Source organism: Alternaria burnsii (assembly GCF_013036055.1).
Source record: "Alternaria burnsii strain CBS107.38 chromosome Unknown 750, whole genome shotgun sequence".
NCBI classification, from domain to species: Eukaryota; Fungi; Ascomycota; class Dothideomycetes; order Pleosporales; family Pleosporaceae; genus Alternaria; species Alternaria burnsii.
The window spans coordinates 2307775-2335198 of NW_024066108.1; the positions used below are offsets into that span (position 1 = coordinate 2307775).

At 50.7% G+C, this 27424-nt stretch overlaps 11 protein-coding genes across 11 annotated transcripts; 4 read left to right on the plus strand and 7 right to left on the minus strand.

Annotated features, from left to right (window-relative positions):
- Positions 1-207: 207 nt before the first annotated feature.
- GT037_002203 (uncharacterized protein) lies at positions 208-1809 on the minus strand (the record flags this gene model as incomplete). The annotated part of the gene is made up of 4 exons (XM_038927250.1): positions 208-973; positions 1027-1151; positions 1200-1474; positions 1524-1809. 4 exons carry the CDS (start codon positions 1807-1809, stop codon positions 208-210), a joined length of 1452 nt encoding a protein of 483 aa, XP_038790542.1.
- A 639-nt stretch (positions 1810-2448) lies between these two features.
- Positions 2449-4655, minus strand: GT037_002204 (uncharacterized protein; the record flags this gene model as incomplete). Its single annotated transcript, XM_038927251.1, has 3 exons — positions 2449-3498; positions 3562-3903; positions 3966-4655. 3 exons carry the CDS (start codon positions 4653-4655, stop codon positions 2449-2451), a joined length of 2082 nt encoding a protein of 693 aa, XP_038790543.1.
- A 1389-nt stretch (positions 4656-6044) lies between these two features.
- Positions 6045-9234, minus strand: GT037_002205 (uncharacterized protein; the record flags this gene model as incomplete). The annotated part of the gene is made up of 2 exons (XM_038927252.1): positions 6045-7438; positions 7935-9234. 2 exons carry the CDS (start codon positions 9232-9234, stop codon positions 6045-6047), a joined length of 2694 nt encoding a protein of 897 aa, XP_038790544.1.
- A 538-nt stretch (positions 9235-9772) lies between these two features.
- GT037_002206 (uncharacterized protein) lies at positions 9773-11025 on the plus strand (the record flags this gene model as incomplete). Its single annotated transcript, XM_038927253.1, has 2 exons — positions 9773-9842; positions 9902-11025. 2 exons carry the CDS (start codon positions 9773-9775, stop codon positions 11023-11025), a joined length of 1194 nt encoding a protein of 397 aa, XP_038790545.1.
- Positions 11026-11157: 132 nt separating this feature from the next.
- On the minus strand, positions 11158-14717 carry GT037_002207 (vacuolar dynamin-like gtpase; the record flags this gene model as incomplete). Its single annotated transcript, XM_038927254.1, has 8 exons — positions 11158-11750; positions 11806-12044; positions 12351-12600; positions 12648-13548; positions 13599-14340; positions 14399-14493; positions 14573-14642; positions 14698-14717. 8 exons carry the CDS (start codon positions 14715-14717, stop codon positions 11158-11160), a joined length of 2910 nt encoding a protein of 969 aa, XP_038790546.1.
- A 502-nt stretch (positions 14718-15219) lies between these two features.
- GT037_002208 (vacuolar atp synthase catalytic subunit a) lies at positions 15220-17694 on the minus strand (the record flags this gene model as incomplete). The annotated part of the gene is made up of 8 exons (XM_038927255.1): positions 15220-15276; positions 15326-16100; positions 16166-16958; positions 17012-17096; positions 17145-17193; positions 17241-17262; positions 17327-17372; positions 17431-17694. The coding sequence occupies 8 exons, from the start codon at positions 17692-17694 to the stop codon at positions 15220-15222; spliced, it is 2091 nt and encodes a 696-aa protein (XP_038790547.1).
- Positions 17695-17969: 275 nt separating this feature from the next.
- On the minus strand, positions 17970-18257 carry GT037_002209 (uncharacterized protein; the record flags this gene model as incomplete). Its single annotated transcript, XM_038927256.1, has 1 exon — positions 17970-18257. One exon carries the CDS (start codon positions 18255-18257, stop codon positions 17970-17972), a length of 288 nt encoding a protein of 95 aa, XP_038790548.1.
- A 2545-nt stretch (positions 18258-20802) lies between these two features.
- GT037_002210 (uncharacterized protein) lies at positions 20803-21126 on the plus strand (the record flags this gene model as incomplete). The annotated part of the gene is made up of 1 exon (XM_038927257.1): positions 20803-21126. One exon carries the CDS (start codon positions 20803-20805, stop codon positions 21124-21126), a length of 324 nt encoding a protein of 107 aa, XP_038790549.1.
- Positions 21127-21913: 787 nt separating this feature from the next.
- On the plus strand, positions 21914-22810 carry GT037_002211 (zinc knuckle protein; the record flags this gene model as incomplete). The annotated part of the gene is made up of 3 exons (XM_038927258.1): positions 21914-21964; positions 22014-22373; positions 22421-22810. 3 exons carry the CDS (start codon positions 21914-21916, stop codon positions 22808-22810), a joined length of 801 nt encoding a protein of 266 aa, XP_038790550.1.
- An 88-nt stretch (positions 22811-22898) lies between these two features.
- On the minus strand, positions 22899-23385 carry GT037_002212 (uncharacterized protein; the record flags this gene model as incomplete). The annotated part of the gene is made up of 2 exons (XM_038927259.1): positions 22899-23144; positions 23197-23385. 2 exons carry the CDS (start codon positions 23383-23385, stop codon positions 22899-22901), a joined length of 435 nt encoding a protein of 144 aa, XP_038790551.1.
- A 618-nt stretch (positions 23386-24003) lies between these two features.
- GT037_002213 (insulin-degrading enzyme) lies at positions 24004-27351 on the plus strand (the record flags this gene model as incomplete). The annotated part of the gene is made up of 2 exons (XM_038927260.1): positions 24004-26749; positions 26801-27351. The coding sequence occupies 2 exons, from the start codon at positions 24004-24006 to the stop codon at positions 27349-27351; spliced, it is 3297 nt and encodes a 1098-aa protein (XP_038790552.1).
- Positions 27352-27424: the final 73 nt, after the last annotated feature.

A 27424-nucleotide genomic window follows, 5' to 3' on the forward strand; every position in this document is an offset into this window, starting at 1 on the left:
AGAAGCCAAAAAGCCGTTGAATACCAGCAGATAACACATACAAGGTCTTAGGTTAATCTGTGCTGTAGACAACTAGAGTGTCTCGTAGATGCTCCGCCACAGCTTGTTCACATGAAGTGGAACGATAAAAATTTGGAACCAAGTACGAAAGTCAAAGTGCTGCCGTTTGCTTCTGCAATACAGGAATATCCTCTTTCCAAGTTTAGTCTAGTCCTGACCTGTCTCAGTCGCGAAGTCTCCCGAGAAACTCGGTGGCGTAGTTTCAGCCAGCAAGATGTTCATAGGATTATGGTTCACGATCTGCATAACTTCGTCGCGAATCAGCTCATCTGTGCCTGCAAAGACCTTCTCTACCCATAATACACTCTTAACAATTAACATGATGTCGTCCCACTCATGTAGCTGCATACCACTCATCAGAATTCCAAGCATGAACACAAATTGGCTTCGTTCTGCAAGATCTTTGGTCTCAACGGCAGCAGAGTACAGCACCCAAATTAAAAAAGGCTTCAAGTCGTTCCATTCGATCATGTTCTTCGTGAGAACAAGTAGGAGATGGCGAGATATGGCGGCTGTCCATACTGGCGATTGACCAAAATTTCTCCAGAGTGGTGCCAGAAAGAGTAATGTTCCAAGTCTACACACTTCTTCGATGATAATCTCTCTGCTATCCCCGTGATTTAGAGGCCGAATAGCCAACAGGCGGTATATGGTTGGCTCCATCCAACTACCGCTCGTAATCGCTAGCATCAGCTGCTGTCCGGTGAAAGCTCGATCAAGGGAGATCAGTTGTACTACATCATCAAAGATTGTGATAAAGTCGAGCTGCATGGGTAGTACTTGTTTCCATGCAAGCGATACAGCACTACAAGGTCGTGGAGAATTGGGTGGAGATTTCGAGTCTGCTATCCATTGTGGTGGCATAGGAACAATTGGCGAGTGGTCTTGATAGAAGTTTCCTATAAGATCTGCCCTACTCGCATGTCAGTGGGTATTCCAGCTCAATTGTACTCCGTTCAGACCTACCAACTGATTGTGATCCGCAAGTACTCTTTCGCGATGGCATCGTAGCCGCCACGGAGTTCCACTATTCTGACTAATGCGCTGCTGTGTTTATGCCAATCATCGCCAGTGAAGTTTCCCATCAGAGCCTGGGAGATGTCAGCCTCGCCACTGTCGTTGTAATACATATTACCCACAAAGTGGATCATGAAAGATACCACGGCACCTATGACCTCGTCACTTAGACGCTTGCTAGGATCATTCATCATCTGGCCGGTATGACCAAGCGCTTTGTTGTGATATCTTAGCGCTATGGCATCGTCTTGGGAGGGATAGTATCCATTGCGTTTCTGGAATAAGAAGTTCTGGGAATTTGACAGCATGTTGTAGAAAGCAGCTGCATCGCTCAGTCCAACGGGGTACCATGAGCCGCGAAGTTGACTAGGATGATTGTTGTCCTCAGTACTGAACACTACATCAAGTCAGGAAAGAGTCTGGCCACAACGGGGAAATGCGCCTACCGTTCGCTAGCAACGCTCGATCGGAGTCATTCAGTTCGATTGGATAAGGATTGAATGGGTCAAGCTGACCGCCACCAAACCGATCAATGTCTACGCGACTTTCGAATGGATTTCGAAATTCAAGGATGATCTCGTTGCGTGCCCTCTTCGCTTTGGGTTTCCTCCTGGCTTTGCCGACCTCAGTCATAGCCAAACGTCGGATGCGAAGTTGGGTTTCTTCGTTCTTTAGATCGTCCGGATGTGTGAGGTTCACAAAGCTGAAACTTGGTTTGGTGGAGCGATCCATGGCGGAGAATTGAGGGTCGCGATGGCAGTGTGTCTCCAGACGACTCTGTACTTTTATTTATATACTGGACACAAACGAGCGCGGCGACAACCTTATGTCATGGACCGTACAAATCTGGCGCCATAATAAAGACAGCACTGGGCGAGAGTGTAGTAGAGCTGAAAATCATGCCGACGGCCTGCAGGGCAATCGCACGAGAGGGGCGTCAAATCCAAGGCGGCGACAAGCGAACAGCCACTCAAAGACTGGCAACACGAAGTCGAACCCCGTCGAAGCAAATACAGAACTCGATGTCAAACAGAACGATGATGAATGTTACAGTTCGGACCAGCGACTGATGCGCTTCCGGGGGGTGTGTGTGAATTAGTAATCGAGTTTACCTGTCAAACTGGTGAATAAGCAACGAGAGCTGGGCAGCCATGCTCGTCCGTTTGACTTAATGCAGTTGGTATGACTAATGTTGTGACCGAGTCATCGATGAACAGCACAACCTATTTTGCGATAGGTTGCGGCAAACTACTTATAAAGATGGTGTTACAAATTGTTCCCATGCTGTCCATGAACTTCAAAGCAGCGACACCAATCCCTGCATTGTGCGCTGTGACCTTACTCAGCAGCGCCAGCAGCGCCTGGATATCTCTAGGCGCCAACGCGTACTTCCGTTTCCAATCTCACAACTGCGTCGTCTCGATTTCCATTGAGTCTTACTTCCTCCATTAGATCAGGTTCACCAAGCAGTAGCGCCTTAGCAACGATTCTCCAGCTCACTACCTTGTCTTCCTTGATCTCCAATGGTTGCAATATCCATATCCTCAGCGGTATACAGCTCGCATCAAGCAGATCCACAGGGATTGCGGCTTGGAGCTCCTCAAACTCAGCGCCTTCCCAATGTTCGTTGATGAGCGTGTGAGTCATAAGAGCATGACGGCCATCGATCGTGCACTGCAAGCGGACTATTAGATAGCCAATGTAATACATCGAACGAGGATCAGTTACCCACGTCAGGAAGAGTTTAGCGTCTTCTACATCGAACGCAGTCCTTTCCATTGTTTTTGGATCTGCATTCCGATGTAGTTGTTCCATAAGTTTCTGACCTGGTACACTCAGCGCTGCGTTCGGCTGAAGATCTTGGTGTACGCCTTGGTTGTAGTTGGGGTGCACGATATCACGCTTGAGCTGCTCCCACAGGGCAGCAGTGAATTGAAGGCCATTTTCGATACATATGGCGATGAACCTTCGTCGGCGCTTATCGTATTCGCTGTCTGGCTGTACTTTGGGTGGCCTCACAAGGACTCCGTCTGAAGTATGCTTCAGTGGCTCCGTGCTTTTTATCATTTCGGGAAAAACTTGATTAGCAGTTTCCAATTGTGCATCGTGCTGTCTCAACCCCCAAGGCGCCCTCAGAAAGATCATGTCGAGCTCGATGAACTCCGTAGAGATATGTCGGATGCCCTGCACGTTTCCGAGGATAAAATTTGGAATCGTGGTATCCTGAGTAGCAATACTTGGCGATAACCACGTTGTGTTGCCGTCGAGCTTGATCGATTTGCTGTCCATCATACTGAGTGGGTATGCCTCTCCTGCTGCAAGAGCTAAGAGTGCGCTGACATACAGAATCTTCTCTTTATCGGACGAACCATCGCCATTATAAGCCAAAGCAAGCCCACTAATGTTCAACATAACACTGACCTAAAGATCGGTGTACGAAGTCAGTAGTTGTCTCACGCGAGATTCTGCAGAGATGTTACTGACACGGTCTTCGAAATATTGGCATCCTTTCTGTGCAACACCATTGTGGCGAGCCATGATGCTTGGCCTCGACACCTCTCCATTGCGTGTTGTAGGATTTCTACCACTAGTACCATATCCTGTGAGAATGACGCTGGCCTTGGAGTGGGTCCGGTCAAAGCTCTGCTCAGCGTGCAGAAGGTCCATACCCATGGACAAAATAAGTTGGAGGTCTAGCCATTTCGCCTTCACAGTAGAGCCATCAGGACCATTCATGACAAAGGTCGCATTGTGGACATTGTGATGCCTCATAAAACTCTCAGGTTCGTTCACACAGAACTCATGGAAGCACCAGGCTCGGCCCCACTACACGACGTAGGGGCAAAGTCAGTATACCCCCAAGATACATCTCTATCGTATACACGTACCCATCGCGCTTTCTCCATCTTACGCCATACAGACACGTAAAGGTGCCTTGAATCCGGTTCAGGTACCCAAGATCTTTTATATCGCATTAGAATACCGGTGCAATCTTTCACAAATCGCGCTTCTGCTTTGTCCAGCGTTACATCTTCCAGTAGAACCAACAATCGGATACACGATCGGTAAATTATGTCCATTGCAGCAACCGACTTCTGTTTATCGAGACTATCCTCTTGGTCGATACAGAGCTGATCAATCCATATCCCCTCGCGAGGATGGTCCTTGTCGCTCAAAATTGCATCTACGAAGGGTTTGCTGAATGGCCAGCAATCGTACGGTTCACAGCCTGGATACGGATAATCTGCTGAGTGCCAGCAGTAAGAGATCGCTACATATTGGCGCACATACAGGCCGTTGTCGAATGATTCTCGAGAATCAGCCGGGAAGATTAGGCGAAACGGAGTATCCAAGATTGTTGTTGACGAACGTTTGGAGAACTGAGCGGCGATATCCGGGCACCATGCTGTCAGGTTTCGAAGAATCACGTCGGCTTCCTCTGCACTCTCATCAAGCTTGGAGAGACCGTGAGCGAAGATCTCAACCTTATTTTCTCTTGTTAGTGTCAATTGAAAGACGTTGTCGCTGATGTACTCAATGCTCGCATCCCTGGGGGGTACGGCTGGTTGCGTGTCCATGTTTGTCAGGCAGCTGGAGGTATTGCGTGTAAAAAGCTCTATCGCTTCCTTCGCTATAGACCGTCGATGGTTGCAATGGTGGGGCAAGCCATAAAAGAACACCTGAGCCTGCTGGATCCGTATCTAGAGGTGGCTGAATCTACATCAGGTGGCTGGGGGGTTGACGCTAACACATATGCAGAGTAGCGCGCCAAGCAATATCCTGATAACATCGAAAATTTGCCCTGCTTCTTTTCTGTTTCCTTACGCACCATCAGACAGTTCAAACACCTATCTCATCCGCATCTTTACGTCTTGTATCGATGCGAACCGAGTTTACCTATTGGGTGATTGCGATATAGCGCTGCGGAGAAGGAACCAAGTGCTCCATTAGAGCTGGCTGCGCATTTTTTCGGTTGCGCAGGCGGTGTCATAGGAGCGGTACATGCCCCATCAACCATAATCACCATAGTTTTTCAGCGAATAGCCTTGAAAGCGAGATTTTGCAATGCTGTCTGTCCCACCGTGTTGATAACAGCATACAAGCTACGGGAGCCGCAAGTATCCAATCGCAATTTTGCGCGTTTACAACTGCGTGTTCGTCCAGGCGCTTACATCTCTCAATTGACCTAGGAGAGTACTGCAGTTGCGTTCCGCGTTCCGCGTCCGAGCAGATGAGTCGTACGTCGTCTTGTTGTCGTCGTCGTTGCGCGCCTACCGTGATGTACAATCCTAGCATTGAAAGGAGATTTGTCTTATTCATCTCATATAAAAATATAGGCCAGCGGTCTATTTCTTCGACTCGTTTGCGAGCTGCGTCGTGATCTGGCGCATAAGGATTTTGAACTCATTTGGGGGCCGCAGATCGGTCTGAAAGAGATACATCGATGTAAAAAGTATGGACAGAGAAGGACCAAGATTCAAGACTCTTGCCTGCGTGTATAAACGAGCTCGTCCTCCCCGTTAAGTTACTGAGTGTGTTGTGATGGAATACATTTCTTTGAAGAGAGTCTGTAATGTATAGCTTCTGCTGTAGTCACACGCACTTGCCCTTTTGAAGGAATACGATAGATCTCATTTTTTCTATAGAATTAAACTCGAGAAGGTAGCCACCAAACCCAGTCTCAGACTCTTCAATCTCGCGTTCAAGGATATTGAAGACATAGCTGAGGACGTGGCCCAAGAGCTCTGCGGTTAGAGCCTTGGAGTTGGAAGTTGGAGTCGGGGCTGGCATCGTGGCTAGGCGAGTGTGATTGGATATGCACGTTGAAAAACGGACATGGAATAGTTGTCAAGTACGAGTTTGGCATCGCATAACGCGACTGAATTAGTACTTTCCTTGCAGGCTGCTTAGAAGGTAAGTGGCCCTCGCCTGCGTGCATAAAAATTGACAGCCGTTACATGCCTTCTTCAGGCAAGCTCCACCTCTCTCCCCCTTCTTTTCAAGATGACTTGTATACAATCAACCTTGGCCATACCCGCTTGACCTTTCATCTGTTGTTCCATATCTTTGGCCTCCCAAACATGCTCAATATCACGCATGACTCGTTTCAGGCTTGGAAAGCGCTTTACAGCATACAGCTCTTTGAATCGAACACGAACAAAATGCCTCTGAGTGCTATCAATCGCCTCGCAGCCAGCGGTGAAAAGCGGCCAGATGTGTGATGATGTAAGAGGTGAATGTGCATCGACTTGTTGTAGTTGTGATAGACACTGATTGATGTGCTCCATGCTTATCGGGTTGGGAGCACCAATATCAAGCCAGGTCCGGTACAAATATATGAAAGCGGCATGGCGGTAGGCTTCAGCTGTCGAGCTGATATCAGTATTTTCTTGGGTATCCTCCTGCTTACATGCAACGAAGTCCATAGCTAGTAATATTTGCTGAATCCGCCGGCCGGTAGTGTTCTCATCTTCTGACAAAGCCGGGCATGTTGGTGATTTTGCCTTTCTCATCTTTATAGCATGCTGTAGCTGACTGATCTGTGCAACCACCAAAAGCACATTTGCAATGCTTTCTAGCTGTTGCTCTCCTTCGACGGCGGTAAAGCCCGTTTTGTGATCCAACAATGGCTGTGAACCCCTCGAAACAGAGGAGAGAATATCGTGGTATGAAAAGAGACTCATGAGGAATCGGGCATTCGACGAAGCAAGCCAGCGATCTCCTTCATGTCTCGATATCATAGCTTTAGCACCGATCAGATGATTTGCAACGTGAGCTTCATCGTCGTCGCCAAATAATCGTGCTGATACTTGCATCATCATAACAGTGGCTAGCGCCGGCTCAGTATCTATCTCTACTGGATCTTGAATCATCTGCTGAAGCTCGCGAATGGCGTTGCGCTGGAAACGGTAGCCTTGTAGGTGTAGCGAAGCATTATTTGAGGTTAATGCGAGGTGATTTGCGGCCATTGAAAGAATCGTTGATCTAAGCGCCGGAGACTCGTAAGCCATAGCTGTCAAGTGTCGCTGAAATGGTGTTGCAGCGCCATGTCTAGGTGCTACCGATATCAACGTGGAGAGCTGCTCAACCCAGTAATTAAGGAGCCATCGATCATCTAGGGACAAGCCGTATGACAAACCAGGACTGTTCAGCGGCAATGTAGGCATGTTGTTTGTCGATTCAGGCGATGAGAAGACAAACTCAGGACTGGACAGCGCCATCGGTGTTGATGCAAAGCTGACGATCGATGTCGGGCTGGGCGCTTGGACCTGATCAATGGTCTTCTTCTTCCGACCCTTCCGTGGTGGTTTTGTCAATGTGCTAACGCCGTCATCTTGCCATTTCAGCTTGATCCCGTAGCCTTTGCAAGTTATCCTCAGTCTTGTGCAACGTCCACAAAAAGGTTTCAGCTCGTCGCACTTGTAGCCAGCTTCCCTACATGTCCAACAACCAGTCCTCGATCTCTTGTGTGTCGGCATCTGGGCGTGTCAATCATCTTCGTTGATACTCTGCTAAGGACACCTCTAAATCGCCATCTTCAGCTATGGCATAATGCGTCGCGGGAGAGGGTGATGTATGAGAATCGGAAGTTGTTCCGTAAGTTGTCGAGGATCGAGAGTAAAGGGTGGCAAACTGCACACTAACGTTAGCTCCCGCTTTAGTTCTCCTGGGCCGAGGCCTTCGAAGATATTGTTACCAACGCGAACACCAACAATCGTCCTTCCAAAACTTCATGTTATAGAAGCTCTGGGAACGTCAAACACAAGGTTGTGGCGGCAAGTCTACTAATCAATGCTGAGCTTCATCCAGGAACTCTATCTCGCCCTCCTGAAAAGCCCGCACCCATCTGAACACACCCTCTTTTGGATCCATCACACACACGAAATGTGTAACCTCATTGCAAACAGGGTATTGCATTAACCACTCGGTTAGCTTCTCCGGGCTAATGCCTTTCGCTGCAGTTTGTCCTCGCCCCGTTTTACGATCTTGCTCCTGGCTCCAATCCAGCCACTTCTGCTTCAGACACTGTTTCCGCGCGATGCTTTCGTCAAGCACTTCTTGCATACCCGCATTGAGGAAGTTGTGGTTCCGACCCTTATTATGAACGGCATGATTCTGAATAGCTTGTGGGTTGTCTGTAGCCTCCAATGACGCATCATGATTGGTGGTGCTGATGAAAGTCGAAGAGCGTAAAGTTCTCGCACTTTCAAAGTCTTTCTCTAGAACCACTGTTTCTGCCCCCGTACAGAATATCAGGTATGCTACTGACGTATGCATGTGAGGGATGATGTCGAATAGTTCGGTTGCATCGTATGGTGAAATAGTTGTGGATGTCAGTGTTTCCTCTTCCTGGGCAGACCTTTTGGAAAGCCTTTGTCGTCTTCGAGGTGCGCTTAGTCTAGGTAGGAGACAATCGCGTAACAGGTTGGAGATACTCGGCTTCCGTCCCAGAAGCACCATTAGAGTATTCCAGTAGTATCTGATGTTAGGCCCCGACAGTCCGTGGGTATTGTGGTAGGGGCGGAAGTTGAGTGACATGCTCAGTCCATTCCTTACGCCTGTAAGTACACCCACAAACCCCACATAGCCCACAGTCCTTGCTATCACGTCGCCACCTGTTCTGCTAACGTACTCAAACTGTACGATGATCTGCCGCAAAAGAGGCATGGACCAATCCAACGTTCGAAAATGCATCATCGTTGGCTCGACTCTAGGCTCTTTGACCATGACGCCACCGCTTGTGCAGCCCATGAGAAGGTCCAGGAAGACGTTGTAAGCGACGAGTAGATACATGGGAATCCCACATGCCTGACTGATTCCTCTAAGCTCCTCGGTCTGTTCGTCGCTATGAAGACGACGCAAGAGCATACGGCCTAGGAAGTGGAAGAACCCGATAGGCAGCTTCAAATGCTCTACTGCTTCGTCGTAGAGGACTGGCATTTGACGCAGAGTATGGGCGTAGTCAGTGGCAACCAACACATAACGCTCACGTGGTGGTAGTGAGAGATCGATGGTGTAGATTGGAGGCGTGCAGTTTATTAGATTTTCTGTATGTTCAGACATGAGGATGCGAGTTTGACTTGCAGAGGGGTTTGAGGCAAGAGCATAAGATTCAGGTTTGATGCGCGATGTGCGCTGTCTTAACTGAGGAGGCATGATGTGGTTGGGGACAGTGGGTGGTCGCGATCATAGAAGGAAGCCACGTCTGTTATGGAGCGGTTGACCAAAGAGCTATGACTCCAAAGTAGCAGCAGTTACCTACACGACGCTTTTGGATTCTTGTCAGATCGCTCTGGCAGACAAGTAGGCGCTGATGCCTAATGCTACCAGTCGTAGAAAAGTGGGGAAACGCACATCGTGCCGGGACAAATACACATTGTTTGGCATGCCAGACTACATCAGCCTCAAGTCGATAGACGCAAAGGCGAGAGGAGTGTCTGACGATGGTCGGTATACGAGTGCGTGTGGATGCAAACAAACAAGTCAAACGCGAAGGCGGACAAGGAAGCTACCCCAGCTTTCCAGCTCGCGATATCCGCACCTCGGCTTCCCCGCGGACGTCCTTAGCCGGCCGCCGCAACAACCAACTATGTCGACGTCGAGCATGCGTACCACCAGATTCGCGTCAACTTGGTTTGACTTGCATCACTTCAATCGTCCCAAGTAGCACGTCGTGTCCAATAGCAACTTCACCATGACAACAGCACATCAACCGCCCCCGCTGGCGGACATCCGCGTCCTTGAATTCGCAGGACTCGCTCCAGGTAAAGCTAAGCTTGTTTGCTCGGATAGAGCTGTAAGGATAGCGTCTAATAGCATCCAGGGCCCTTCGCCGGCATGCTCCTAGCAGACTATGGCGCAACAGTCCTCCGCCTCGACCGCGCACCTGCAACCCCGTCCACCGACCAACTAACGCGCCGCAAAACTTCGATATGCGTGAACCTCAAGTCTCCTGCGGGCCTCGCGCTAATCAAGAAGATCGTCGCGAATGTCGACGTTGTAATCGATCCCTTCCGACCCGGCGTGTTGGAGAAGGCCGGTCTCGACCCCGACAAAGTGCTGCTGAAGTTGAACAAGCGCTTAATCGTGGCGCGCATGACCGGATTCCGTCGAGACGGGAAATACAGTCAAATGGCTGGGCACGACATCAACTACATCGCTGTTTCGGGCGTGTTGAGTATGTTTGGGCGCAAAGGGGAGAGGCCGTATGCACCAGGCAATGTAGTTGGAGATTTTGCGGGAGGCGGCGCCATGTGTTTCATAGGTATAGTGCTGGCACTGCTGGCGAGGGAAAGGAGCGGATTTGGACAAGTCGTCGAGGCAAACATGGTGGATGGGAGTGCCATATTGGCGACTATGCCACGATTAGGACTAAAAACGGACGTCTGGAAAAGGGAGAGGGGAACAAATATGCTCGATGGTGGAGCGCCGTTTTACGATACATACGAGACCAAGGACGGGAAGTACATGGCAGTAGGCGCGATCGAACCACAGTTCTACGCCGCGTTGCTCAAGGGTATGGGCCTTAAGCCGTCGGATCTACCTGGGAATAGGGATGACAAGGCAGACTGGCCAAAGCTCAAAGACTTCTTCACAGTAGAATTCAAGAAGAAGACGCGCGAGGAGTGGGAGGCTATATTTGATGGTACGGATGCATGCTGCACTCCTGTGCTTACACAGGGTGAGCTCGAGACCCAAGGTTTCGATCAACGGCCGGCTGTAACCTTGAAGTCTACCCCTGGGTATGCGATCAAGGACGGTGATGATGGGCGATCGGCTGCAGAGGGTCAGGGTATAGGATTGGACGGCAGTGGGTGGAGCGAGAAGGGCTTGAAGCCTGGCCACGGGGGTGAAGATACGTTAAGCACATGGATGGGATGGACAAAGGGGAGGCATTATATCGAAGACCAAGGAGGCCTGGTCTGGAAGGATTCTGCAAGGCTATAGCCGTGCTAAACACTTTGTTCCTGATAACTCGCTCACTCTATTGCTTTTCAAGTTGGTACAGGGCCAGAACAGGCTTCATGTCTTCAGTATACACATGTATTCATACAAGCCAAAGCATGTCATCTCACTGCTCTACGCTCTCGCCTTCCTCGCCTTGGGCTTGCTAGTCTTCTTGCCCGCGTTCCTGAGTCTCTTCCTCTCCATGTTAGCCTTGATCCTTGTGCTCCTCTTCCGCCACGCTGTCCATCGGTCGCCAGGCACAAACTCCTTGACCTGTACACCCGCTCTCTCTGCCGCACGTCCAATCTGCCAGTTGGCCTCGCGGTACGCGTATCCCTTGCCCTTGGTCAAGGTCAATCCCTTCCTTGTCGCTTCGCGCGGGGTATCGCGGACGCTGCTTGGGCTGCCTGTGCCGTCGCCAACTTGTAGATCGGTTACAATGACTGCATCAGCAGAAGGGTTTGTGGGCGATGTGATGGGAACAGCGAGCATGTTTAGTCGTCTCCGCCTTGCCGCGTTTGGTGGATATGGAAGGGTGTGGTCTTTCTCAAGGGCGACACCAATGTACTGTCTCTTTGGGTGTTTCCGTGGGTCACGGTAGTACCGGACATAACCAGACTCTGTAGCGAAGATGCAGTGATCGCGACCGAATTTGCAGTTCTCGCCGGGAAACCACGCTGTGCCTCGTTGGCGGAAGATGATGTTTCCTGGGATAACATACTCTCCTGCATTGCAGTTAGCCATGCCTGTCTGACAAAACGCCTAGTTGACGAGACACACCTCCACTCTTCTTGGCTCCTAACCGTTTTCCAGGCCCATCTTTTGCTCCGTTGGCTCGTCCTTGTGCCTGATGCGCTGAATGTCTTACGAAGGAGAGGACCGGGGTAGGGGCCGAGGTGCCATTGGCTGCGCGGAGGGCATCGAGAACACGGGTAGATGGGGCGATGAACGTCGTCGATGTCGCTAACGATGCGCGGACAGGCGCAAATATTCGTGGGAGCAGCATGGCCGCTCTGGTGCTGAAGAGGCGTGCATCTCAGTCCATTGCGACTTTTCGAGATGCTCGGTGGCCTGTGCGTTCTCCGCACGCCGCCCACAAGCCACACAGCAGGTAGGAACACCATCATGCATCCCACATAGAGCACAGTGATTACGACATATATATTTTGCCTGCATCATCGCATAGCTGACTACACTACGAGCAAGCTCAGAACAGGAACACAACGAGCTAGCACCCAAAACACCTTGCATACCATGGTAGAATGCCAAATCCAGAGAACACACAAATCTAGCAGCAAGACCGCTCTAGATATGCACCCATCTACTGCACTTGATTCACAATCTCCTGCGCCTTGGACAAGCTCTCCACCATCTGCTGGCAGTCCTTCCGCCTCTTGACAGTGTACTCTGACTCCTTCAGTAGCTCGTCGAGCTCGTCTGTCTTGTACATGTTGGTGAGAAGCTCGCCTTGCATGTTCTCCTTGGTCCACTGGACAAGGTTCAGCATAATGGCCTTGGGTACCATATCGATCATTGTTCGACGGACAATGTTGAAGTATGAGGTGATCAGTAGTTCTGGATACCGTTAGTCATGTACAAAATCGTCGCCAGGGGAACCTTACTGATAACTTCAACTTCTTGCGACTCCTTTTCGGAAAGGGTGCCTGAAGCCTTCAGTGTAGGGGGCGGAGGCTCCATAGCTGCCATCTTCTTCTTGTTCTTGCTAGCGAAGAATGAGCCAAAGAAGCCACCGCCCTCATTAGGATCGAGCGATGGAGATATCGACCGCGGCGGGACACTAGGTGGGAGTGGTTTTCCAGTCTTGGGGTCTACTTGCTGAGGCCTACTGCTATTGTGTCGCTCATGTACAATCGCCATAGCACGCGAACCGTTGATGAAGTCAGGGTGACCAGTGTTGATGTAGACCGACTCCATAGCGACAAGATCCTTTACGAGCTTGTTGGTGGGCTCCATGGCCTTCTTAAAGAAGCTAACAACGACCTGGTGCAGCTTCTCTTTCAATCCTGGGTATCTGCGGAAAGCGTTCTTGTTGAGAAGTTGGCTGAGGATCCTAATCAACTCATCATAGACGAGACTGACACACTTTAAGCTAGGTTCTTCTAGTCGCTTGATTTGCTGCTTCACAATGAGTTCGAAAGCAGTAGTACCAACGAACAGCGCGGGAGATGAACCAGACGAGTTGTAGAGAACGGTCCGGATGTCCATGTCTTTGACCTGATCGAAGGGATCAACGGCCTTTACACCATTGGCGTACAATTCGTGGTAGACGAAAGAGATACGGGCTCCACCTGAAAGTTCAACTGCGGAAAGCTCTTGGTTGTTGCCCTCTAGCACTCCCCGGTATTCGTTGGTGAATTCTGTGATCATGTTTAGGACAATGTTGGAGCTGTTGCCGAGCATGGAGTTGCCCAGCGACGAAAGTTCTGCCTGATACTTTTGTAGCGACGAAGCGATGCGAGCTTTGATATCGGGGAGAGTCTGTTTGATATGCATCATAAGGATCTGTAGCTGTTAGCTGTCGACCGCTCAAATACACAAGAGCCTGAACCTACCAAATTCAGCTTCCGCGCCAAGTAAGGTGTACCGCAGTATGCTGCCTTGTTGCGGTATGCCTTGTGGTTCTCGAAATATTGCCTCTCGTGCTCGAGCGCGTATGAGATGGCCTTTTTGTTCTCGATGTCCCTCTGTCCTCGGTTGACAACTGGTACGTAGCCCAACCGCAATGGAATAATGCGACCGGCAAGGATGTCTACGACGTCGGTTCCTTCGTCCATCAGATCTACCTTGGTCAAAACACCAATGGTTCGTTGTCCCTCAGGGTCTACTTCACGAGCCAGCTTCAGACCGTCGGAATTGGCCAAATCGGTATTCGCAGCGGTGACAGCGAGAATGATGGCATTGGGCTTGCTGATCTGCTTGAGAACCATCTCTCGGATCTGACGTTCAATATCCCTTGGCTGATCACCGACAGGCACCTTTGTTAGACCGGGCAAGTCGACCAGCGTGAGCGTGAGGACATTTGGCGAGTATATTCTCAAGTTGATGGGTGCAGGCGAGATACCAGCATTTCGACCAGTCTTGGACTCTGTCTCCCTTACAATCTCGTCCCGTATCTTGCTGAAGTCGTGGAACTTCTGGCCAGGAATGTGCAGGAACTCGCCCCACTCGTCGGAATTGTTCTCCTGGTCTGTTGTCTTTGCTCCTTCGGTAGTGCCGTTCGGTTGCGAGGATGCGCGGTTGATGAGTTGGAGAATGAGTGGTCTTCGAGTAACAATACCAGTTCCTCGGGGCAGGCTGTAGAGCTACCGTCAGTATATTCCGCTCACGCCTTGATGCAGTTGCGAACACTCACAAGTCTCTTCCAACAATGTTCTCAAGCACTGAACTCTTTCCGCTGGACTGCGATCCTACGACAGCGATCTGAGGCAAGTCTATGGGATTTTGGACCTAACTTAGGCATCAGTACGGGTGTTTGGACTTGGGTTGCAGATAGTTGCGCGCGAGTAGGCGGAAGAGAGCGACGTACCCCGACTGTGGTGAAGACATCCTGGAGCTTGTTTACGAGAGTGATCAGCCCGGGGTCGTTCACGTTGATGCTGGACACCTGTTATCTTTCCGCAATGCGAGGGGCTGTTCCAGACATGTGCGTACGCATTTGGGTTTGTCGCCATGGTCGGCGAAGTGTGAGTGGAGGATGTTTGAATACGCTCAGTGTTCGCGGATAACCGTGTATACGGGTGTAGGTGGTATCAAAGTTGTTGGAGGCGAAAGTGTCTGAGATCTGGGGTTGTTGCTTGCGGGTTGCGTAGCTGCTGCAAGTGCCAACGTCGGAGAGAGCCCAAGCTTCGATACGCCACACGACTCAGCCCCACGAAATGCGACTTGGGCATTTTCTCGACATGCGTACGTCACCAAACTGTCAGATGCATCACATGGGAGATGCGCTCAATCATTCCGATACGCCACTTTTATTCACATGGAGCTATCTCGACACTCGCAGTACAACGACGTTGGGGCAGGCGCACATGACGCGCATTGTGGTCACAGGACGCGAAACAGCGTCGTCAGCGGTTCAGGCAGCAGTACTGGTATCTTGGTACAATTCGCATTCTATAATCATGGAGATATACTAGACAGACGCGCTATGGGAAAATCACCTTGAGGCACACACATTTACTCGTCGACAACCGATGCAAACTTGTCGGTCATCTTCTGTAGAAGTTCTTCGTACTGTTTGAACATTAGTATTTATACGATAACAACAGTTGACTGAACTTACCTTCTTGGTGACCTTCTCCTGGCCGTCGCTGGGCAGCTCGAACTTCATCGAACGGAGCTGGCTCTGGATCTCCGAGGTCGCATCGCGGACCTTGGGCCATGCATGCCCTTGGGAGACAGCCTTCTGAGCCTCGTCGTGAAATGCCATCATGTTCTTCATCATCCATTCAGTCTTCCACAGTGGACAGAACTGGTCGTAGTCTGAGTAACCGTTTTGTTGCAAGAAGTCCTCCTTGAGTAGTGTAGCAACGTCAAGCGTAATCTTGTCACCGTCACCCAGAGCTGATTTACCGACAAGTTGCACAACTTGGTCGAGGTCGTCTGAAGTGGTCAGAAGCTCCTTGATGCGATCGCGCAGACGGGGGAACTCGGGGTTGTTCTTGGCGTAGTACTTGTCGAGCGGGGTTGTGTACTTGCTGTAACTGATCGACGTGTTGACGGACGGGAAATGCTTTCGCTGAGCAAGCTTCTTGTCAAGACCCCAGAAGACCTGCACAATGTTGAGGGTACTAGTAGTAACGGGGTCCGAGAAGTCACCACCTGGAGGGCTGACAGCACCGACGATAGACACACTGCCGAAACGCTCAGGACTACCCAGAGCCTGGACGCGACCAGCACGCTCATAGAAAGACGCAAGCTTAGCACCAAGGTAAGCAGGGAAACCTTGGTCAGCAGGCATCTCTCCGAGACGTCCGGAAATCTCACGAAGAGCCTCAGCCCATCGCGACGACGAGTCAGCCATCATAGCTACATCCTTGCCCTGGTCGCGAAAGTACCTAAAGATTGGAGTACGAAGTCAGTGCCTGTTTCACATGCAGTTCGTTCAGGAAATATTACGTACTCGGCGACTGTGATGCCAGTATAGATGGAGGCTTCACGGGCAGCCACAGGCATGTTGGAGGTGTTGGCGATGAGTGTTGTTCGCTTCATGATAGGCTCCTTCTTGCCATTGACGTCAATGGTGAGTTCTGGGAAGTCCATCAGGACTTCAGCCATCTCGTTTCCTCGCTCACCGCATCCAACGTAAACGATAATGTCACTGTTGGAGAACTTGGATAGAGACTGGGAAATGACAGTCTTGCCGCATCCAAAAGCGCCTGGGATGCACACGGTACCACCCTGGACACTGGGGAACAAAGAGTCGAGGACACGTTGGCCGACAATGAGGGGCTGGTCGGACGACATCTTCTCGTTGGAAGGACGGGGCACCCGTACGGGCCACTTATGCATCATGCTGTACTCGGTCTTGGTGCCGTTGAAGTCAAGCTCCAGGATCTTCTCGTCAACGGTGTAGCTGCCCTTCTCGGCGATGCGGGTGATGGTACCCTTGGCACGGGGAGGCAGCAGAACCCTATGTTCGCTGAGGAGACTGTTCTCGAAGACAGTACCAAAGACGTCACCACCAGTGATGTGGTCTCCAACCTTTAGGGAACCTGGTGTAAACTCCCACTTCTTCTTGCGGTCGAGAGCAGGCAGGTTGATGCCGCGGGGAATGTAAATGCTGTTCGCGTCGTCGGCAATACCCTTGAGAGGACGCTGGATACCATCGTAGATGGTTTCCATAAGACCGGGACCAAGCTCGACAGACAATGGCTGTCCGGTCCTGTATACGGGGTCGCCTACAGTTACACCAGCTATGCGATATTAGCCACGTCCTGCCGTGTGTACATGTGTGTGGTGTGCGTACCAGTCTCTTCGTAGACCTGGATGGTGGCCTTGTCGGCTTCGATTCGAATGACCTCACCAACGAGGTTGTCATGACCAACACGAACCTAGACGAGTCAGCATTCTCCCATCTCAGCGCATTTCAATCAACATACAAGCTCGTACATAGCACATCCGATCATGTTCTCGGCAATGATGACAGGGCTGGGTGGATCAGTATGCGACTCGAGCACTGTACAGCGGTGACGTACCCGGAAATGGAGTAGATGGCGCCTACACAGAGTTAGCGATGTCTTCCAACAGAATTTGCACATTTGTGTAGAATGCTCGAGCTTACCATGCTCCTCGCCCTCCGACTTCTGCTCCTGCTTCTTCTGTTGCTTCTGCGCCCACGAATTAGCTGCATGCGCCACATGTCCCTCGATAGCTGATGCTGCTTACAGGAGGCATCTTGTCTACTGGTGTGTCTTTCTCGTCGTCACTGGCTTCTTGTAGAGTGATATGAGGTGGCGGCGGCTGGGTGGGAAGCTCGCCTCGTGGTGATATCAGCGGGCTCGCGGGAAGCGGTATTCGGTGTGGCTCAACGTCGTCGGGGCCGGCGGCGGGGTGAGCTCCAGATATCGAGATCTGGTCAATGTTCTTCTTCTGAACAAGATCGTACAAAGATGGCCGTGTTCGCAAACGAGGACGCAGACCGAGTTGCATTCAATCGTTGTTGGATGCAGGTTGAGGTTGAGCACGGCCGACAAGCTAAGCTGCCGCGCTAGCGCCTGGTGGGGGCATTCCTTGTCATCTGCCTGCGAGCTCTCCAGAGTCGTGGAGAAATATGACATTCATCGTGTACTTAGACACTGCAACGCCCCAAGGCACGTAACTGACCCATCTTCTCTTGTCGTGATAGCATAGTGGTAGCGCAACAATGTATTAAGCGGCGATGTTGACATACGTCATAGCAGAAGCTACATCCCGTCTTCGGTAAGCTATATTGTGTTTCGCTTGCTACTCCCCAGCCTCTCCATCTCTTTGGCCGTGGCAACCCGCGGAGGGAACTCATTCGTCGCAGCCAGAGTGTCTCGCCGCTTGTTACTTCGGCAGTTTTGCAGGTCATCATCTGTGCCTCTGCGAAGTACATGTAGCCCAGTCCAGATTCTGCAAGTCCTTGCATCTTCTGCAGCTGAAGGACTGCTCCGAGATGAAAGCCGGAAGGAAGCGCGTGAAGAGGAGCTTCGTGAAGAGCAGCGACGCATGGATAACTGCGACATCGACATCAATTCCTGGAAGGACCACGGTGTAGCGAGGTTGGTCGCCAAATGGTAGAGGATAGTCTGGGCAAGTATATGCTGCAAACGATCAGCGTACGGAGTGGGACGAGCATCACTTATCTTCCTCATAGCGGAAAGATAGGGTGATTCAAAACTTCCTCGCCTGGAACCATCGCCATGGATACTGCACTCTACATTTCTATCAGCCTCCCACCCTCTAGGAAGATTCGAGTGAGCATCTTGCTTCCGGCGGCCAACACCGTGAAGCCAATAGACAACATCTACGACGATTAGATCAAGGCAAGGGCGGTGAAGGTCACGGTAGGAACCAGGGTCTCATGGCGTATGCCCGCAGGCGCTTTGAAATCCAAGACGAATCAGCTTGGAGATTGGTCATGCATGTTGAAGATGAGGAGAGGTGTGTTCAAGTCAAACTTGAAGTGGGTGCATTCGAGCGTTTGCACAACAGCCAGGCAGTGCAATAGTTGTGGTCTCAAGAAGGGTCTTAATCAGCTAGTCGCCTTTACCTGACGAAAATGTAAACCAGGGCTGGACGGAATCTTTGTGCAACGAGGGGCGTTGTGGTTGTGGTTGCTATGATTGGTAGACCCACCGAGGTCTTCTTCCAACTATATTCCCATATGAATCTTAGATCCTAGTACAATGCGTGCGGATATGAAAAAAAGAAGGCCGTTGAGTAACACTTCCTACCGAATTGGAGAAAATGCCACAATTGAATCTTGGCGTTATGTTAGAATGTGGTTCACTAATGGAATCGGCACGTGCTGAACCAGATATGCGATATGTGTGGAAATCATTTAGAACAGCCACTAGATCCTACTATAAGATTACCCCGTTTGAGGATACTAAACGTGCATATTGTAACGCTCACGGAAAGTAAATACTGCGCAGGCGCCGTGTGTTCAGGTCGCAGTTGTAACAAACATTACAAAAGCCTTGCGACCATCGCAAAACTGCTTAGTGCTGGTTTTACTGTTAGCAGTATGAGTAGTAGGCCATCATTGGCTCTATACAATTCATCGGCCACGTGTTGTATAACGCCAAGAGCAACAACTGTATTCGATATTCTAGCGCGATTATGTGATTGAAGGTGAATAGGTTAACATATGGAAAATCGGACCGATTCATCAGGTGGCTTGAAGGACAGGTGCTGTCAGATGTCGCATCCGGACACTATTTGAGCCGCCTGCGCTTATGAATTCACCTGAGACGTCATTTCTTAGTGCCATGCGGGATCATGGCAACTTAAATAGCTAGAAGATCTACTTGAAGTTAACTGGATTGAGGTGCATCGGGTATCGGTTATGAAAGTTGCCGACACTGTGCGGGTACAAATATCGATACTGAAGATGAAGTTAATGGCAGTGGATATTCAATCGTACCTTAATTCCTTTGTATGATTTGTTCCCCAACTATATGGTAGCATGGGGCCGATGCTAGCAGATAAGACCTTCGCGATTCGACACATGTATACGTTGCTCTTCAGACTGATTCAACAACCTTACTGGCACTGTACAGTTGTGGAGACTGAGTCCCAGCTGGCACACATTTTGCTGCACAGTAATTTGTCACCGCAGACTGCTTTAGTCCGACATTTCTGGAGGAGCAAACCTGTGGTGGCTGCCTGAGTGGAGCCTTACCCGGCTGGGTGAACATGTGATAAGCGGTGTGCGCTGTGGGGAGATATCCGTAGGTGTTATTGCCTTATGTGCTTTTGTTTACAAGAGCCAAGCAAACAAGCGATCATGACGATGGGAACTTGTTCAGAGACTCGTGTTTTCGAGCAGACGGTTCGGCTTGCTAACAGACGAGAAATGTGGCACGTCGTTAGGGACGAGATGTCTCCATATTCGATGTCGTGTCAAAGTTCTAGAGAAGTGTGCTCGTGCAACCGAAGGCTTGCGATCAGCGACAATACGAACGGTTGAGGCGCTTTAAACGCGAGGCGTGGGTTTGCTGGCGGACCGAGCTCATGAGCATCTACAGGTGTACGCGAGATTTGCATAGATGTCGCTAAAGTCGCGTTTCGAGGAGGTGAGACCGGAGGAACTAGTGGCCGTTAGCGTCGATTACGTATGTGGGATTTGGAATTAACACCACCAGATGGCCGGAAAGTCACAAATCATTCTCGCGTATGCGCTTGATGAAATTGGCGTTTCCCGACTCTCTGGGATTTGTCAAACAACATACGATTTTCTACCTCGTGGCATCTAGCACCCCGGAACCCAGAGCAGGCACATCCCTGGTTGCCGTGTTGCTATTGGGTAGACGATGCTTCGCGACGATCTCCCGCTCAACCTCTGCGTACCTGCTCACTGATTGTCGTGTCATTGACGGCACCAATAAGGTTACCTTTCTTATTATCATGTCGGAGGCATGAACGTCTCAGAGGGGTAATTTGGCGAAGCCGCCATCCTGCAAGCCCTAGTCGTAATCGTGCCGGAGCACGTTTCGGAGTTCAGAGTCGCAACTCGACTTTGGAAATTTGTTATTTTCGTATCTCGTTTGACAAATTATTGCGAGATCATATATGGGTTGCCAGATTCCTCTTTTCCAGCATAACAACATGCCTTCTCGTGCTCCAAGCTCAACCGGCTCTCAACCTTCCTCTACCCCTTCTCCAAGAATCATGGCCTCTGTCGCCACTCACCAGTCGTCGCACCCCTTCTTGACGCCCGCGCACGCATCCAACATATCGACATGGACATCTTCATTGCCCAGACATCAGTCGTATTCGTCTCCAGAATCAGAATCCGAGGCTCAATCTCGCGAAGCTGCCATCGAGGCCTACCGCCAGCTAAAAGCCGCACTCTTCTCGAAAGCCATGGATCCCAGCATGTCTAGACCTACTTGAGCATTTTGTGACGGAGCGATTTCTTGAGGCATATCACAGACTATACTAAACGTACTACTGAGACGACTTATCCTTAACGACCAATGGCGTCATACGCCACCTTCTACGGCATGACACTGGAGGCTGGAACCTCAAACGATACCCCAATTGCATAGAGCGGCGCTGGCTTTAATGATGGAATACTGAAGATCTGGGGCTCCGCACGTGGCAACGATGCCATGTAATTAGTTTGAACCCATCCTCGATGGACATGATGGCCGGCACATATCCAAGATTCAAGGTGTAGTGTGACGCTAGATCATCACTACTGTTAATTCACGGCTTTTTAAGAGTTCTCGAACGTCCCATTGCGCGTCATTGCACGTTGTGTGAGCCTGGCCCCTTTCAACATCCTTCTCTTTGACGCCTTGTTCAAATCCATGGGTGCTATGCTGCCCTGCTTTTATGTGACCAGGGAAGTGATGTATAGCTCAGCCCATGCCGTATTAATGATTGTCCCAAATTGCAGACTAGGGCACGAACGCCTGCTAAATACGGTGCCGAGAGAAGCCCTGTTCGATGGCTCGGGAGGGTGTTGCTCGTCAGCATCGGTGGGTGGGGGTGAGAGGAAGGCAGCAGGGCTACATGCCGTCATATCGGCATCGGCATTGTTATCGATAGCGAAATAGACACGGTCTGTGCGCCAAAAGTTCGCTGAACGCGACTGCGCGAACGCGCAACGAAGACAGCAACACCAAATTCTAATCAACCATACCAGGCAACGTTGAGACTTGTGACCAACTACAAAATGTCTGGAAACACACCCAAAACCATGTCCAAGGGGCTAATGGGAATGAAGGTATGTAAGACTACTGTACCATCCGACGAATCTGCTAAAACGCAAGTAGTTCATGCAGCGTGCTGCCGCAAAGTCTTCACCCTCGACGCCTGATGGGCCGCCCACCAAGAAAGCGCGCCTCTCGAATGGTTCTGCAGTAGGAACTTCGGACCGGGAGATCATACAATCGGGGTTGGACGCAGAGGAAGCGAAGCGCCAGGCTGCACTAGACAAGGCCGCACAGCACGCAGGCGAGACGAAGTGGGTATTGAGCTTCAAGGATCCTCTCGAAGGCAAGAGGCAAGATGCGATGAACGTTAGGCAAGCGGGGTTTGCTGAGCTGGATGCGGAGGACGATGAGGAAGACGAGGAAGAGGAGATCAGGCCCATAAGAATGCAATTCGGTGGTGGAGTTAAGAAGAAGGCAGATGTGCGTCTAAAAAGACCTGGTGGAACGATCGAGCTGACGTGCTTCAGAATTCCGTACCCTTGGTTAAGACTGAAAACTCAGATTCAGAATCCGAGGAATCCGAGGACGACTATGATTCAGAAGATCCTGCGGCAGATCTTATCCGACAGACGAAGCGCGAAATGGCGTCAGAGAGGCGCGAATCAAAGAAAATGCGCCCAAGTACAGGCGACGAATCAGCCCTGACAACACCGAAGCGACAGAACAACGATGGAAACCTGCAGGGCTTGACATCGATATCAGGCGGTCGACGCTCAGGAGGCACAGGTAGAGGGGGCTTCAATGGCATGGTCGACATGGAATGCTACAAATGCGGACAGAAGGGACATATCGCAGCCAAATGCTCGTCGGCACCACGTGGATTTGCAGGCAGAGGCAGAGGCAAGGGCCAGAGGTAGACGCGGTGACATCTTGGCGATGCATTTGTACACTTGGTACGGTTCAATGATACCCCCCATGGAGACTGCGTCTTCGATTGCAATTCGGTCATCCGACTTTATTCCCGTTCTCGATCAGCATATACTCATCTCCGACCATCATCTTCATTTGACTGTCGTCCATAAAGTTTTCATGGTCACTGTTGAGCGCGGCTCCATCTTTATCGTACATGAACTTGGCCAGGGCCAGATAGTCGGGAAAGACAAAGGTGCAGATGGCGTCATAATCCATAAGTCTGGCTTTGCCGTGCATGATGTCTTGTATAGCTTTGCGATCTCGCTCTAGATGATATGTCTGTGGCGGTCTCAGCTTCGGTACAAGAAATTGGCTTTGTTCGTGGCTATACAAGGCTGTAGCTGAGTATGCCATGGCGCTGAAGAATGGGAACTGCCCGCTGAGCATGGTTGTTGTTGTAATACTCGATGAAATCATCATCTGACATGCCATCCTTCTTCTTGATGTATATAGTTGCCTTTACAACCTTTCTGAAGCCCGTAGTGTTCGCGTAACCTGCTTGAAATGCTTTGGGTACCATGTTGTCACATAGACGAGGGGAAACTGTGGACGGGTAATTGGCAGCAAGTTAGCGGTGATCGGATCGGCCGTCTTATCGACAATGCAGGGCCCACCGTATCTGACGTTGATCGCTACCACAGCACCAGGGGTCCGCCGCATTCGCTGTCTGTCCATTGTTTAGTGTTTAGAGCCTCAGTCAGCAACTCCCTCGTCCCTGCTGCAGTATCCCAGTCTGTCTCACCGCCCTTGAAATCCCCGCGGGAGCACGCAATCGAATAGCACAAGGCAGCAGTCACTGGTAGAAGTGTGGTCCCCGGAAGCTCTGTCCAACCACTCCCGGCCTCCACCGCAAGTCTTGTGGATGCTCCCATTGCTAGGCGCACGACAGTCTCTGGGAAATCTGTCGCTCGTACCACGACACCGAACACTTGTTCCCAGGTTCCCGGTTGCCTGGTCGATTGCACAGTATACAGTCTCGTCGTCACATTGCTCAGCCTCTACTTCGCTTGCCACTCGTCGCCCCGGTCCACGCCGCATACATAAACCTCGTAGTCGCCAGGCTGCTACAATCGTCCCGCCACCTACCACACAGCGTAGCCTCGCAACGTCGCCAAGGAACAACAGCCAATCAGCCAAAATGACGGAAGCGCTGGGAAGGGAAGTCGGAGGACGGCAGCGCATAGAAGACCTGGAGAGGCCACAACTCGATGATCGCTCGTACCGAATCATCACCCTACCGAATCAACTAGAGGTTCTTTTGATACACGAGGCGGGGACAGACAAGGCTAGCGCGGCACTGGACGTCAACGTGGGCAGCTTCAGCGATGCGCCGGACATGCCAGGCATCGCGCACGCGGTAGAGCACCTGCTATTCATGGGCACTGAGAAGTACCCGGAGGAAAACGCCTACAACCAGTATCTGACGCGCCACGGCGGATACTCGAATGCCTTCACGGCCTCTACGTCGACCAACTACTACTTCGAACTCTCATATCCTTCCTCTACGCCTACGAGCAGCCAAGCCGCCTCACCAGATGTATCGCAAACAAACCTGGCAGAGTCCAAAGACGAATCGCCGCTATGGGGAGGGCTGGATCGCTTTGGCCAATTCTTCATCAGTCCCCTGTTCTTGGAGGACACGGTCGACCGCGAGCTCAAAGCGGTGGATTCAGAGAACAAGAAGAACCTTCAAAACGACACCTGGCGGATGCACCAGCTCAACAAAGCCTTGGCAAATCCAGAGCATCCCTACAACCACTTTTCCACGGGAAGCTACAAGACTCTACACGACGAACCAATAGCACGTGGGGTAAAGATCCGCGACGAGTTCATCAAGTTCCATTCAACGCATTACTCGGCGAACCGTATGAAATTGGTTGTCCTAGGTCGAGAGAATTTAGATACACTGGAGGCATGGGTAGAAGAGATCTTCGCCAAAGTGCCAAATAAAGATCTTGGCCAGAATCGTTGGGATATGCCTGTCTATACCGAGAACGAACTGTTAACACAGACTTTCGCCAGACCGGTTTTGGAGTCCCGGTCATTAGAGCTCCAATTTGCGTATCGTGATGAAGAGAGGCTTTACGAGTCACATCCTTCGAGATACCTAAGTCACTTGCTCGGTCATGAGGGCCCTGGCAGTATTCTTGCACTCATCAAGGCAAAAGGATGGGCGAACGGGCTTGGGGCAGGAGGATCTACTCTATGTCCTGGCTCTGGATTGTTTACCGTCAATATTAAGTTGACCGAAGAGGGCCTCAAAAACTACAAGGAGGTTGCGAAACTTGTCTTCCAGTATATCGGACTGATGCGCGATCAGCCGCCTCAAGAGTGGGTAGTTGAAGAGCAAATGCGGATTAGTGAAGTAGAGTTTCGATTCAAGCAAAAGAGTCCGCCAAGCCGGACTGCAAGTGGTCTAGCAGGCATTATGCAGAGGCCGTACGACCGCAAGATGTTGCTAAGCGGACCAGCGATTATCAAGAAGTTCGATTCCGAGCTGATTAGCGAAGCTATGTCTTACCTCCGACCGGATAACTTCAGGATGACGATCATCAGTCAAGATTTCCCAGGCGGTTGGGACCAAAAGGAGAAATGGTATGGCACAGAGCACAAAGTCGAGAAGATACCAGAGGATTTCCTTGCCGAGATCAAACAAGCATTCGAAAGCAAGAGCCGACCGGCAGAGCTGCATTTCCCTCACAAGAATGAGTTTATTCCAACTCGACTAGAAGTAGAGAAAAAGGATGTTGAACAGCCGACCAAGGAGCCCAAGCTTATACGCCATGACGACAACGTGCGCATCTGGTGGAAGAAGGACGATCAGTTCTGGGTACCCAAGGCCAACGTGCACATTTACTTCCGAACACCTATCACCAACGTCACAGCCCGTATTACTCTGCTATGTACGCTGTATCGCGAACTTGTGAACGACGCTCTGGTAGAGTATTCATACGACGCCGACCTTTCCGGGTTGGTTTACGACTTTACCAACCACATCAGTGGTCTTTCGATTACTGTAAGCGGCTACAACGACAAGCTCCATGTATTACTGGAGAAGGTCTTACTTCAAGTACGAGACCTTGAGGTGTCGGAAGATCGTTTCAAGATTATCCACGACCGCATGCTGCGTTCTCTACGCAACTGGGAGTACGGACAGCCTTTCCATCAAGTCGGTACCTACTCTCGACAGTTCAAGAGTGAGAAGAGTGTAATGAATGACGAACTGCTCCCAGAACTTGAGAACGTGACGGCGCAAGATGTCCAGCAATTCTTCCCACAGATTCTAGCGCAGTGTCAGATTGAGGTCTTGGCACACGGTAATCTCTACAAGGAGGAAGCTTTGAAGATCACTGATCTCGTAGAGCGTACCATCAAACCCAGGAGGCTACCAGCGAATCAAGTACCGACGCGTCGGGGTCTCATCTGGCCGTCCGGCAGTAACTTCATCTATGAGAAGCAACTCAAGGACCCTGAGAACGTCAACCACTGCATCGAGTACAGTCTGTATGCCGGCCATCGATACGACAGCGTCATGCGCGCCAAACTGCTACTTCTTGGACAGATGACAGATGAGCCTTGTTTCAATCAGCTTCGTACCATCGAGCAACTTGGCTACGTTGTGTTTTCTGGCCCTAGCTTCCACGACATTTGGTCAGGCTATCGTATCCTTATACAGAGTGAAAAAGATTGTCGGTACCTTGAGGGTCGCATCGAGAACTTCCTAAACACTTTCGAGCAGACTTTGAATGATATGAGTAACGAGGACTTTGAAAGTCACAAACGCGCGATGATCAACAAGAGGCTGGCAAAACTGAAGAATTTGTCATCTGAAGACAACAGGTTTTGGAATCATATTTATAGTGATTCCTATGATTTCCTGCAAGGTATGCCAACCGTAACCCTCCAACATTAGTATAGTATTAACGAATTTACAGCCGATGTTGATGCTGCGACTCTTGAGAAGCTCACAAAGAAGGATATGGTCGACTTCTACAACCACTACATCTCGACATCATCCTCTCAGCGCTCCAAGCTATCTGTGCACCTCCAAGCACAGGCTAAGGCAAAGGAGCCTTCGCTCGATGAGAGGAAGACTGCAGCTGCAACTGCACTCAAAATCATCCTTGCCGAACACAAGATCACAGCTAATGACGAGGCTTTCCAGGCCCGTATACAAGACGTATCGTCTAAGGATGCTATCCCAGATGCCGTTGCCACACATCTTACTGATGACCTCAAGGTGGACAAGGAGGTCGCTAACAAGGTCCTTGATGAAGCCAAGGCTGCACTGGGTGTCGCGGACTCTGGTCTCCCTGCGGCTCCACAGGCCCTCGATGCGTCGGCGGATGTTAAGAGCATAGTGGATGCATCGCATCCTGTTCTCATTGAAGATGTACATGCGTGGAAGGCAAGCATGCAAGTCAGCTCCGGTGTGCGACCGGTACGCAACCTTGAGGAATTCGTCGAGGTTGCTGAGAAGTTGTGAGAGACATCAAGTCGACGATTTAGCTTCGTCGCTGTAAAGGAGATAGATGTGCAAAGACCTCCGAATCGCAATA